The 15,109-nt window shown below is 35.9% G+C and overlaps 1 protein-coding gene across 6 annotated transcripts in view; it reads right to left on the reverse strand.

The window, feature by feature from the left end:
- Window positions 1-15,109, reverse strand: part of CEP85L (centrosomal protein 85 like) — a 224,191-nt gene that overhangs the window by 69,507 nt on the left and 139,575 nt on the right. For all 6 annotated transcript variants that reach the window (XM_054558783.2, XM_054558784.2, XM_054558787.2 and 3 more), the window contains one exon: window positions 316-434. In XM_054558783.2, coding sequence (XP_054414758.2) covers window positions 316-434 — 119 coding nt within the window. The remainder of the gene's footprint in view (window positions 1-315; window positions 435-15,109) is intronic.

The raw sequence follows: 15,109 nt of genomic DNA on the forward strand, positions 1-15,109 counted from the left end.
ATTATCTTGTAGCTCTAATAGCTGATTAGCATTGCAGCTAACCTGCTACATGTACAGAAAAGACAGAATGGAGCTTCCAAATAATGAAATAATTCACTAAAATGAATGGGAGGGATGACAGAAATCAGACAGATAAACCATCAGTTCTAATAGTAGTTCTTTAAAGGATTGGGATTGAGGAGGGGCAGAGATGTGGCATCAATGAATCTGTAAGGTTCTAGATCTTAAATTCTATGTAGTGGACATAAAGCTAATTGGTTCATTAATCTAAATTTCTGTAGGCCTGAAATATTTAATAATTTAAAATAGACTCACCGATCAATTACAATTTCTTTCTGCCTTAGAAGTCCTTCTTTTATTTTCAACATTGATTCCCACTTACTGAAATCCTGATAGCCAGGTGAATAACTTTGACGAGATGATCCAGTCAAAACCTGCACAAACATGTTTACACAATTAGTATACTAAAAGTATTTAAAGAAAATATTTATATACTATCATATTTTCCCAAAGATTTACATTAAAAAAAAAAGAACTCCCCCTTTGATTTTTTAATACTCTCGGAAATCACACTATGAATACAACATAACTTGGACAATTTCAAGGAAGTTCTAAAGGAAATGTACACATCTGATGAAGAATTACTGATAACAGAACGTTTATCCTGGCAAATTATAAAACTATATAAAATCTTGGCCAGGCGTGGTGGCTCATGCCTGTAATCCCAGCTCTTTGGGAGGCCGAGGTCAGGAGATCACCACCATCCCGGCTAATACGGTGAAACCCCATCTCTACTAAAAAATACAAAAAATTAGCCGGGCATGGTGGCGGGTGCCTGTAGTCCCAGCTACTCGGGAGGCTGAGGCAGAGGAATGGTGTGAACCCGGGAGGCGGAGCTTGCAGTGAGCCGAGATCGCGCCACTGCACTCTAGCCTGGGTGACAGAGCAAGACTCCGTCTAAACAAACAAACAAACAAACAAACAAAACCATATAAGATCTTATTCCCATTAACTTGTGGAAGTGGAAGTTTTCTGGAAATGAGATTAATCATTAAGGGAGTAATACAATGTAGGAATGTGCCATGGCTTAACTAGACAAACATTAGCCGGAGATTTTCCACAAGAAAATAAAAGCAGTATCTGTAGTATTCACACTTCAAGTTGACATGCATCACATCATCATTTACTTACATTAAAATGTCAAAATCACAAATATTCCCAAAAAGTAGTGAGACAACCAAATGCCTAGGCAGATAAAAAGGGGTCCTTGGAGAATCTCTGACCCACCCCACAAGTGTTGACATCAGATGCCTCTGTGCAGATGAGGAAACCTGCCCAGGGCTTGTGTGGGCATGCCCACAGCACACTGGAGCCCAACATGCGCACTGGGGGAAATGGGTGGAGCCATGGGGAATTCCTGCCTTATGCAGGGGAGGAGCCTGCTCTCTTCAGCTCACCTGGTGACCTGGAAATCAATCTGTGAGGTGGAGGACCTGTTAGCAGGGCTCTATCTTGCTTTGATGATAGCTTGTTTGTTTGTCTGTTTGTTTCTTTTTTCCTTTTCACCCAATAAATTCCTTTCCAATCACCCTTCAAGGTGTCTGCGTGCCTAATCCTCCCTGGTCGTGCGACAAGAACCCAATTTTTTTCTACAACGGTAGTAAGTATATCCATAGAAAATGGAAAATATAGAAAATATAACCATCTACTAAGTAGATAATTTGGATGAAATATATCACTTAGAAAAAATTGCTTAGAATGTAAGAAAGGTTTCAGATATTTAAATAAACCAACAGTAAAAACTAACATGGCAGATATCCTTATATTTCTTCCGTTGAAAAAGCAGCAAACATTTAAAAAATATTGGTGTTATAGGTTCAACTTATTCCTTAAAAAGATAAGTTGAAGTCCTAACCTCTTGTAATTTCAGAAAGTGATCTTATTTGGAAATAGGGTCTTTGCAGATGAGTCAAGCTAAGATGAGCTCCTTAAGGTGAGGCCTAATTCAATGTTTGGTGTCCCTAAAGAAAGTGGAAATTTTGGACCTATGTACACAAGGAAGACTACGTGAAGAGACACAGAGACAATGCCATGTGAATATGAAAGTAGAGATTGGAATGACACATCTACAAGACAAGGAAAGCCAAAGACCAAAAGCTAGGAGAGAGGCATGGGACAGATTCTGCTTCACAGTCATCCAAAGGAACCAACTCTGCCAACACCTTGATTTCTAACTTTCAACTTCCAGAACTGTGAGACAATTTCTGGCGTTTAAGCTAGCTCATTTGTGATACTCTGTTATGTCATCTCTAGGAACCTAGTATAACTGGTAAATCAAATACGAACACAGTTCTTTGGCAAGCCAAAAGATGTTGTATAAACACCACAAAGCAACTTCAAGAGAATTCAAATGTGTAGTGACATTTTTATCCTTTACTTTCCAAAAATGCTATTAATAAGACCTTCAAAATAAACCACTAATTGCGTAACATCAACCAGTCAGAGATTAACTCTTTGAGATGACTATCAAGTAATATTAGGATGGGATGTTTCATGCAGGAGACAGGATAGGATGAACAGACTAAGGATAGAGATCAGTTGAAAAGAAGGCACATACTTTGTCAGATGGGAAGATATTTCAAAAGTGACACATAATGTTACAGGGGCAGGTTAGACATCTCCCTCTGAATTTCATTCTCTCCCTTGCCTAATATACAATAAGGGCTGATATTCAGCCAGTATGCATCAGTACAGATAATGTTAGCTGTCAGAATACTGAAGTAGTTTCACTGTGGTTGGTAATTAACTGCTGTTTACACCACTGTGTGGACTGTCTCTTTCACTGTCCAGGCCACTCTCCAGAATGCCCCATGATCCAACAAATAAAATAGTTACTCTCCAGCACAAGTGACCTTCAGGACCCCGCTCCATCCATAAATAGGCATCCTTTCTGATTAGCTAGTTCTTGTACAAGTCAGTCCCGCAAAATCTTCCCAATTAAACACACCTACAATCTTATTTATATTTAGTTGGCAGAGCTAAGATTCAAACCCAGGCAGCCCAACAAAGGAGCACCTGATCTTAAGGACCACATTGTTCCACTGCTTCTACTATTGAGACAGGTTTGCAGCAGAACTGGTTTCACAAGATACAGGTCACAAAGACCCAGCTTATAAAATAGGATGGGGTAAAAAAGCTGGCCAAAACTTGCCAAAACCAAGATGGCCATGAAAGCGATCTCTGGTCATCTTTACTTCTCATTATATGCTAATCATAATACATTAGAATACTAAAGTAAACTCCCACCAGTGCCATAACATAGTTTACAAAGGCCATGGCAAAATCCTTAAGTCACCCTATATGGTCTGAAAGGTGAAGGAGAATTCTGGGAATTCCTTGCCACTTTCCTGGAAAATTCATGAATAATTCACCTCTTGTTTAGCATATGATCAAGAAACAGCCATAAAAATAGCCAACCAGCAACCCTCAGGGCTGCTCTGCCTATGGCGCAGTCACTGTTTCATTCCATTTTTTTTTTTTTTTTTTTTTTAATTGAGACACAGTCTCACTCTTGTTGCCCAGGCTGGAGTGCAATGGCGTGATAGCTCACCGCAACCTCTGCCTCCCGGGTTCAAGCGATTCTCCTGCCTCAGCCTCCTGAGTAGCTGGCTGTAGTACCATGCCCAGCTAATTTTGTATTTTTAGTAGAGACGGAGGTTTCTCCATGTTGGTCAGGCTGGTCTTAAACTCCCGACTTCAGGTGATCTGCCCGATTCAGCCTCCCAAAGTGCTGGGATTACCGGCATGAGCCACCGCGCCCGGCTCTACTTTCTTAATAAACTTGCTTTCCCTGTACTGTTGGCTCGCTGTTGAATTCCTTCCCGCACAAAGCCAAGAACCCATGTGCCCTCCCAGGCTGAACCCCAGTTTTGGGGTTTTCCCTGTGGCACTATGGCCTAATTAGGTGTTCCAAATTTCATCATAAGGACTAGAAAACTGTTTTGAAAGTAATTGTTCTCAGACTGTGAGAAAAAATTTAACACTATAAACAATATTATTAACAGAAACTCTCCACTTAATGAAACTCCGCATTACCTACTGATTATCAATTTAATGGGTAAGTCACTTGATAAAATCTCTTTTGTCAAACTGTGGCTCAAACAGGAAATTTATTAAAGCTAGTAAAAGCTAAACAAAAGAGCATTATCACTAATTCCAAAACTCAAAGTAGAATTTGGAAATGCTTAAAATGATGTGGTGAATTATTAAATGTGCTATAATTTATAATACTAATATTTCATTTACTTGGAGATTAAAAATAAATATCTATTTTTACTTACCTACTGAGTTATACATTATTTAAATCCTAATAACAGTTGACATGTACTTTAGGTATGGGTTTTTGTATATTATATTATTTTGTATATTATTAGCATGCCTAACAAAAATCTTCTAGGCTAGATTAAGGATTTATGGTCTCCTCTTCCAAAGATCTAAAATAGGTAGATTCTCTATTTCCAATGACCACACACCAGCAGTGATCTACACCATATTATTTGAAGCTATGTTTCACCTTATACATTTTGTGCCTATTTTAGTAAGACAAGTACCTAGGCAACAGATGATGATCTTCTCAAGAAGACATTAACACTACTTTACTCTTCACAAGTCATCTGCTAAAAAAAATTTCCCATGGCTGACAATTACCTTAAGAAGGTGGCTTTTTCTTTTTCTTTTTTTTTTTTTTTAACATTTCTTGGCATCAAGAAAAAGATTAAACAGAAGGAACAACTAGGCATAAAGAGAAACAGCAACTGACAACACTATTTGCTTTTATAGCACTTTGAATCATTGGCAGGATGGACTGCTAAAGTACTTGCCAAATACTTCCATAAATATACACAAAACAAAATATGAGAATGTATTATTCTGTTCTGTAACTCCCTTGATCTAAGCCCTTTAGAAATAAACAAAAATTGAGCTCTGAAACTGGGAAAACAGGAATAAAGAAAAAGGATTCTTTTCCCTGTAATTAAGATACAATATATTTAAAAATTACCAAACCAGCAGCAGTCTTCCTTATGATAGTCTTCCTTACTAAACTTAAACCCTGATTCATAAAATAGTTAAAAGAGAGAACAAAACCTGACATCCTACCAAACGCTGTAGGTTGACTTAAAAGTAATTTTTTAAATCCATGTGTATCTACCTACCTCTAAACATGACAGTTACGGAGACATTTTACCTTCTAAGGAGAATGGCTTTTATAATGAAGCCAGCATCTATACTATATTAAATGAAGTTATAGAATGGAATTTGAAGTACCTAGCAAAATTCAAGAATAAAAAAATCATATTGTGAAGTCTCAAACAGCAAGGTAACTATACCTTTATGATTTTGCATTCTCTATAAACAACTGATACACTACTAAAGGCATACAGAAAAGGAACAACTAATGAAAATGTATTTTCATTATAATTGACAGTCTAGGTTCCAGTCTTGACAGAGCTAAAAGAGAATCTGATAGAAATAACACAGAATCATTTTGCACTAAATGTGGAAATAAATCAGGTATCTACCCTGGAACCATTTATCTTTTGAAAGTCCTAAACAAAGGTGGAATAGTGATAAGGGAATTAGATGTGTTCAAATTGATTCTTCCTCACATTTCCACATTACAATCTTACAGAGAAGTTATTCAAAAACTGTCAATTTAATGTATCTGCAAATGTTAAAGGTTTTCTGCCTTTATTTATAAGACAAAATTATCTTCTCTTACACATTTGATGAATGTTTTTATATGTATCACATAGGCTAACAACTTATAAAATCTTACTAGTATCATCCAGGCATGGTGGCTCACGCCTGTAATCCCAGCACTTTGGGAGGCCGAGGTGGGTGGATCACAAGGTCAGCAGATCGAGACCATCCTGGCTAACACTGTGAAACCCCATCTCTACTAAAAATACAAAAAAATTAGCTGTGCATGGTGGTGGGCATCTGTAGTCCCAGCTACTCGGGAGGCTAAGGCAGGAGAATGGCGTGAACCCAGGAGGCGGAGCTTGCAGTGAGCCGAGATCGCACCACTGCACTCCAGCCTGGGCAACAGAGCGAGACTCTGTCCAAAAAAAAAAAAAATTCTTACGAGTATCAATTATCTATTAAGTTTCAAGTATTATGCCCAAAAGCAGTGAGGAGAAAAAGCCCTTTCCCTCTGACTATGATGCCATAACAACTTTGAGTATACATAAATATCTACTTTTAAAGTTCTAGATAGCACTGTCTTAGCTTTAGTACATTAATATAGGATTGTGGAAAAGGAGGAAAGCCAAGCGCAATTGCCTTAAAATCTTCATACTAGAAGTTATTGAAAATGAAGCACAATATATATGTTAATGTTTTCTTTTATTATAGATGAGGAGCTACTGTGGCTTGCAAACTATGTTCTTGCACAATACTGGCTAACATGAAAAAACAGATGCAGAGTGACAGTATCACTCTTGGATGTAATAAAATTCAGGCCAAAAAAATCATTAAATAAAAATAAAGTTTTATAAAACTTTATAAGTTAAAAGATAAAAGTTAGCACAAAGATAAAATAATCACAAATGTTTACACATTTAATAGTATATCTCATATGAGAAAAAACTATTAAGAATAAATGGAGACATAAACAAACCCACAATCATACTGCCAACTTTAGCACACCTCTAGGAAAGAGACCATGTAAAGTGGGGATCCAGTTCACTCTGTTTTCTCACAGCCTGCAAACTAAAACCGGAATTAATATTTTCAAATGGTTGAAAAAAATCAAAAGAAAAATATTTTGTGCAACAAACTAGGCATTGAAGGAACATACTTAAAAATAATAAGAGCCACGTATGAAAAAAAAAAAAAAAACACAGCCAAGATCATACTGAATGGGCAAAAGCTGGAAGCATTCCCCTTGAAATCCAGAGTAAGACAAGGATGCTCTCTCACACCACTCCTATTCAACATATTACTGGAAGTCCTAGCCAGAGCAATCAGGCAAGAGAAAGAAATATAAGGCATACAAATAGGAAGAGAGAAGTCAAACTATTTCTATTTGCAGACTATATGATTCTGTACCTAGAAAACCCCATAGTTTCTCTCCAAAAGTTCTTTGATCTGATAAACTTCAGCAGTCTCAGGATACAAAATCAATGAACAAAAATCAGTAGCATTCATATATGCCAACAACATCCAATTCAAGAACACAATCCCATTGACAGTAGCCACAAAAAAGAATAAAATACCTAAGAATACAACTAACTAGGGAGGTGAAAGATCTCTACAACAAGAATTACAAAACACTGCTGAAAGAAATGAGATGATTCCAAAAAAAAAAAGGAAAAAAACCCATGCTCTGGATAAGAAAAGTCAATATTGTTAAAATGTTCATACTGCCAAAAGCAATTTACAGATTCAATGTTATTCCTATCAAACTACCAATGACATTCCTTACAGAATTAGAAAAAACTTTAAAAATTCATATGGATCCAAAAAACAGCCTGAATAGCCTAGGCAATTCTAAGCAAAAAGAACAAAGTTGGAGGTATAACGTTACCCAACTTCAGACTATGCAACAAAGCTACAATAACCAAAGCAGCATGGTACTGGTACAGAAACAGACACATAGACCAATGAAACAAAATAGAGAGCTCAGAAATAATACCATTCACCCACAACCATCTGATTTTCATCAACGTCAACAAAAACAAGCAGAATAGAAAGGAAAGGACTCCCTGTTCAATAAACAGTGCTGGAATAACTGGCTAGCCATACACAGAAGGCTGAAATTGTACCCCTTCCTTATACCATATACAAAAAATCAACTCAAAATGAATTAAAGACTTAATTATGAAACCTAAAACTATAAAAACCCTGGAGAATAACCTAGGAAATATCATTGTGGACACAAGCCTTGGCAAAGATTTCGTGATGAAGACTCCAAAAGCAATCGCAACAAAACCAAAAGTTGACAAATGGGATCTAATTAAACAAAAGAGCTTCTGCACAGCAAAAGAAACTAACAACAGAATAAACAAACACCCGACAGAATAGGAGAAGATATTTGCAAACTATGCATCCAGTAAAGGTCTAATATCCACAATCTATAAGGAACTTTAACAAATTTACAAGCAAAAAACAACCCCATTAAAAAGAAGGAAAAAGACATGAACAGACACATCTCAAAAGACAACATACATGCGGCCAGCAAGCATATGAAAAAACACTCAATATCACTAATCATTAGAGAAATGCAAATCAAAACCATGAGATACCATCTCATACCAGTCAGAATGGTTATTACTAAAAAGAAAAAAAAATCAGATGTTCGCGAGGTTGCAGAGAAAAGGGAACACTTACACAGTGTTGGCAGGATAAATTAGTTCAGCTACTGTGAAAAGCAGTTTGATGATTTCCCAAAAACTCAAAGCAGAATTACCACTTGACCTGGCAATCTCATTATTGGGTATATACCCAAAGGAATATAAATCATTCTACCAGAGATACATGCACAACATGTTCATCGCAGCACTATTCACAATAGCAAAGACATGAAAACAACCTAAATGCCCATCAACAGTAGACTGGATAAAGAAAATGTGGTACATATATACTATGGAATACTACACAGCCATAAAAGAATATCATGTCCTTTGAAGCAACATGGATGGAGTAGGCCATTATCCTAAGAGAACTAACACAGGAACAGAAAACAAAATACCACATGTTTTCACTTATAAGTGGGAGCTAAACATCGAATACACATGGATACAAAGAAAGGAACAACAGATACCAGGGCCTACTTGATGAGGGGGGCGGGTGGAAGGATGGTAAGGGTAAAAAAAAAACTACCTATCAGGTGCTATGCTTGCTACCTGGATGACAAATCATTTGTACACTAAACCCCAGTGACATGCAATTTAACCATGTAACAAACCTGGTTATGTACCCCTGAACCCCAAATAAAGGTTGGAATAAAAAAGTTTGAGAGCAAAAAGTAAATAAAACTGTAATGTGTTTTATACCATAACAATAAATCTAAAGATTTAGATGAAATGGATCACTTTCTAAGAAAATATCAATTACCAAAATTAACTCTTGAGATAGAGTATCTGAATCATTATAGGAAGGACTGGGGGAAAAATAAGTCTACTCCTAAAATGAAGTACTGATTTTTTGGGTGGTTTCTACCTAAATCTAAAGAAAATATAAAACAGTAGAAGAAGAAAAATTTTGAGAAAGGTAATAAGGCTAGGCTTGAAAAATAATGAAGCACGTTATAAACTGACATTATTTAAAACAATAATACATCTTAAAGCAAATACAGAATTCAAATTAACACAATACTGTCATTTTGGGGGAATCACTGAGATTAAACAACACGCTTCTAAATAATACACAGGTTTAACTGACTGAAAATGAAAATATCAAAATTTTTAGGAAGCAGGTAAAGCAGTACTGAGAGGGAAATTTACAGCACTAAGTAGTTACATTAGAAAAAGGGAAAAAGCTCTCAATCTAAGCTTCCATCTTTAGAAACTAGAATATAAGCCCAAAGCAAGCAGATGGAAGACAAGACGGCTGAGAACAAAAATCAATAGAGTTTAAAACAGAAAAATACAGAAAAATCTATGTGGAAAGATAAGCTAGTTCATTGAGACAATCAATATTTATAAACCATTACCTAGACTGAGAAAGAAAAAAAGAAGAGGCAAGTTATTAGGGAGTGAAATAGAGATCACTACAGACCATCAGATATTAAAAAGATAAGGTAATTACTAGGAAAAACTCTATACACACAAATTCAATAACTTGAATTAGACCAACTTCTTAAAAAACACAAACTTACCCAAACTCATTCAATATGAAATAATTTGAATGTCCGATCAGCTATTAGAGTAATAGAATTTTTAATTTTTTTAAAACTCCCAAAAAAGAAATCTCTAGGTCCAAATTGTTACACTGTAGGATTCTACCAAATGTTTAAAGAATTAACACCAATCCTCCACAAACTCAGAGGGGAAAAAAAATGAATTATTTCCCAACTTATTTTATGAGGTCAACAATGCTCTGATAACAAAACCAGACAAGACAGTAGGAAAAAAGAAAATAACAAACAAACATCCATCATGAACGTAGATACAAAAAACTTTAACAAAATCAAACCAAATCCAATCCAGACATAGAGATATAGATAATACATTTGGCATAAGGTTTTCCCAGGAATGCAAGTTCAGTTTAGCATTTAAAAATCAATGCAAGCTGGGCGCAGTGGCTCACACCTGTAATCCCAGCACTTTCGGAGGCTGAGGCAGGCGGATCTCTTGAGGCCAGGAGTTCAAGACCAACCTGGCCAACATGGTGAAACCCCGACTCTACTAAAAATTCAAAAATTAGCCAGGCGTGGTGGCTCATGCCTATAATCCCAGCTACTCGGGAGGCTGAGGCAGGAGAATGGCTTGAACCCAGGAGGTGGAGGTTACAGTGAGCTGAGATCTGAGATCACGCCATTGCACTCCCGCCTGGACAACAGAGTGAGGCTCCGTCTCAAAACAAAAAAAAAATCAATGCAATTTACCACATTAATAGACCAATTTAAAACCTACTAGAACCAATAAGTGACTTTAACAAGATTATACAATTCAGGGTAAATTTTTTAAAAACCATTATATTTCTATATATTAACAACAAAAGGGCAATTAAAAATGTAATATCATTTACATCAAAAACATGAAAAGCTTAGAAATAAAAATGCAATAAATTATGTGTAAGATCTGTACACTGAAAACTATAAAATATCACTAAAAAAACCGGCCAGGCGTGGTGGCTCACACCTGTAATCCCAGCACTTTGAGAGGCCGAAGTGGGTGGATCACCTGAGGTAAGGAGTTCGAGACCAGCCTGTCAAACATGGCGAAACCCTGTCTCTACCAAAAATACAGAAATTAGCTGGGCGTGGTGGCACATGCCTGTAATCCCAGCTACTCAGGAGGCTGAGGCAGGAGAATCGCTTGAACCCAGGTGGCAGAGGTTGTATTATTGACATAAAGATAGACAGACCAATGAAACAGAATAAAGACCCACAAATCTAATGATGCATATAGTAAATTGATTTTCAACAAAGGGGAAAGGTAATTAAATGGGAAATTGAATTCGGTATTTATAAATACCAAATAAAGGCCGGGTGCAGTCAGTCACGCCTGTAATCCCAGCATTTTGAGAGGCCTAGGCAAGTGGATCGCTTGAGGCCAGGAATTTGAGACCAGCCTAGCCAACATGGTGAAACCCCACTTCTACTAAAAATATAAAAATTAGCCATGTGTGGTGGGGGGCACCTGTAATCCCAGCTACTTGGGAGGCTGAGGCACGAGAATGGCTTGAACGTGGGAGGCAGAAGTTGCAGTGAGCAACTGCAGTTACAGTTGAGCCACTGCACTCCAGCCTGGGCGACAGTACAAGACTCTTTTCTCTAAATAAATAAATAATAAAAATAAACACTCAAGTAAAACTAAAAACATGTCCACATAGAACCATAGGCAAATGTTTACTCATAATCATCCAAAACTAAAAACAACCCATGGGTCTGTAAGATAAACGGATAAAAACTGTGCTACATCCACAAAACACAGTACTATTCAACACACACAGGCACACACACAAATTTATAACATGCAACAACAAGGATGAATCTCAACAGCAGCATGAAAAGTGAAAGAAGCCACACTCAAAGGCTATCAACTATCTGATTCTATACATAGGACTTCTGCAAAAGGCAAAACAATAAGAATCAGATCAGTGGTTGCCAAGTGGGGTAGAGGACTAACTACAAAGGGGCAAAAGGTAGCTTTCTGGAGTGATGGCAATGTCGTACACTTCTCTTGTAGTAAAATGATCCCCGTATAACCGCAGTTTCACTTTCTCTGGTTTCAGTTACCCACAGTCAACTGTTGCCTGAAAATATTAATAATGGAAAATTCTAGAAATAAAGAAAATTCACAAATTATAAATTGCACTCCATTCTAAGTAGTGTGATGAAATCCCACACCATTTTGTTTCCTCTCACCCAGGAGGTGAATCATTCATTTCTCCAGCTCATCCACACTGTATATGCTATCCACCCACTGGCGTGTAGTGCCATCTTGGTTAAAGGACCAACTCTCAGTATCGCAGTATTTGTGTTCCAGTAATCCTTATTTTACTTAATAATGGCCCCAAAGTGCAAGAGTAGTGATGCTCTCATATTGTTATAATTATTCTATTTTATTATCAGCTATTGTTAAGTTCTTACTATGCCTAAATTATAAATTAAATCTTATAGATTTAATTTATTAAAGGACTACTGTATACATTCATCAAAACTCGAATTATAGCATTTTATGTAAATTTAATCTTTAAAAATCTTAAAAGTTGCATGTAAATTATACTTCAATTATCATATTAAAATTTGATTTTTCTAAAATTGTAGGTAAATGTTTACATATATCCCACTCAACAACACTAGAAGCAAAAAGAACTTATCATAATAAAATTGAAACAACCCAAATGTCTGTTAACAAAGGAATAGATAATTAATGGTGGTAGAAGTATACACTAGAATACTATATAGCGATAAAACAGAACTACTATTATACTAAACAACATAGATAAAATTCAGAGACATTATGCTAAACAAAAGAATGCTAGCACAGACCATACATAATCAATGATGGTAAGTCAGAACAGTAGAGATGGGTAGGATATAAGGTGTCACCATACAGACTGAGAAGAGTCACAAGCTAAACCTACTGGGCATTAGAAATTTTTTATCTTGACCTGAGTAGTGATTATAAGGGGGGATGTATGTGGGTGTGTATTGGAATGGAGCTATTACTAAAGATTAATATCCCTATGTACTTTACTGTATGTTAGACATCAACAAAAAATATAATACTCACAGGAAACACTTATATTTATTTCACTCTCTACCTTAGAAGTACTGAAGGGAAATAAAGGCCTCATCTGCTAGAAGAGAATCCTTAAGTCCCAAAGACGCACTATAGATGACAGAATGCACTGTCGTGGCTCTAAGTTCCTATCTCATCATCACTTTGGTGCAACTCCACATCTGCAACTAGCCATGAGATAAGAGAAAAGGCCAGATGACATATATACCCTACACCAAGAATGCACGAATGAAGAATGAAGTTGATAACAACCTACAAGCTGGTTCTTAGGCGCTGTCAGAACTCTAGGAGAACAAAGAAGCCTTCCATTAAGGCAGAGGACAATCCTGCTTCCTAATATAGAAAAGAGGAAAGGATTTTATATTCAAATAACTTCTCCCCTATATCCCTTTAGTAACACATTTTTTCCCAAGTAGTTAGAAAACAAGAATTTTTATTCAATAAGTCATAACTGGCTTTGAGAAGCATATCATTGCATGGCAGTTATATATTACTAGTAAAATATACATCTTGACCATATCCCAGAAAACCGAGGTACTTGTTTTGATAGAAAAACATGTATCAAAATTCACATATTGATAAATCAGAAAATTACTGTTGCTATGCTGTTCTACTTAGAATTTCAAAGTAATCTATCATGTTTCTACATCACTGTAACCAACATAAGTAATCAAGAACATGTTAATTTAAGCATATAATTTATAACTTATTAATATTAATAACAAAACTTTGACATGAACATGCAATGTAAAAGGTAGTTATAAACCTTGTAATTATGTGAGTTAATCTGAAGAAACAAAGTATGCCATCAAAGTAACATTTCAAAATGTGTAAAGGTGAAACAGAGACACTTTTACAGGTAAACACTTTTTATATATATTTAGTAGCTGCCCAACTCAGGGAGCAATGGGAAGGCCTCATTTAGATGTTTTACCTAAAAATGCATATGACACACTGTTCTCTACCCTAATGTAGGCATGTAGACCCTAACCATATAGATTTATAGACCCAGAAAACATACATAGGTACCTCTTATTGGAAATGGCAGATTCCACTCTCAAAATTGAGTAAGGATAGCAGGCATCTACAACAATCTCAAACACATGCTACTTAGATGAGATCCAGATACCATGAAAAGTTGCCAAAATATGTCACTTAATGGCCAAACATGCTCCTAATAAAAGTTTACTGTAGTGCAGCTGAAAATAGTTCAAAATTCTTTGGCCTGGACAAATACTGTTAAATTTAGATAATCCAGTGCTACCACACTTGACCGGAATACAACCTCTGCAGTTCTTCAAGTTTGTTATCTCTCCTTCACTTGCCTTTGTTTCTGAGCTTATTCATCACTCACAACATGTCACGTAACACAGCAAATCTTCCTCTGTTTCCTGGAATAGTCTATCTGAAGAGATACTCCACAAGTGCTTTCTGGTATAAGAGTCATACCTTAACTAAAAAGTAAATAAATTCACAAAGCTCAGTAATGAAGATGAAAATAATACAAATAACATAAAATTTAAAGAATCTTTATTCACCGAGAAGGAAAATATGAATTATGTTATTACTAAAAGAACTGTGCACTATATATGAAATCTACATCTTAACTAAGCCCATGTAATTATTTTTGGAGTGCATTATTACGTATTTCTCTAACAACAACAAAAAAACCATTCTATCAGTCACCCCTTCCTATTATACTGAAGTCTGCATCTTGACCCTCAAAGTTTATATTATAGAAGAAACTGTTTTTAATAATCTCATTATTTCTTCAATGTGTTTTTATTACTAACTCTGTAAGCTTTTTGACATCCTAATATGATTTACTGAAATAAAAATTCAAGTAAATTGAGTTACTTGAAAGGTAAAAGACCCTGAAAAAATGATAAAAAGAAACTACTAAGATATAAATTATATATATAAATCATCTTAAAAATGCATATGCATGAAGATAAAAGGAACTCAAAGTATTTCTGATTTTCAACATGCTAAACAACTAAATTACTATTATCTCTTCTTTTGGAGGGAGAAACATTTTTCCTCTTAAAAATCAATCCAGTTTATATCTCATCTGTTAGTATTATCATGTCTTTAAAAAATTCCAACGAGCCATGCATGCAACATGATCTCATTAC

The sequence above is a fragment of the Pongo abelii genome, chromosome 5 (genome assembly GCF_028885655.2).
Source record: "Pongo abelii isolate AG06213 chromosome 5, NHGRI_mPonAbe1-v2.0_pri, whole genome shotgun sequence".
Lineage (NCBI taxonomy): Eukaryota > Metazoa > Chordata > Mammalia > Primates > Hominidae > Pongo > Pongo abelii.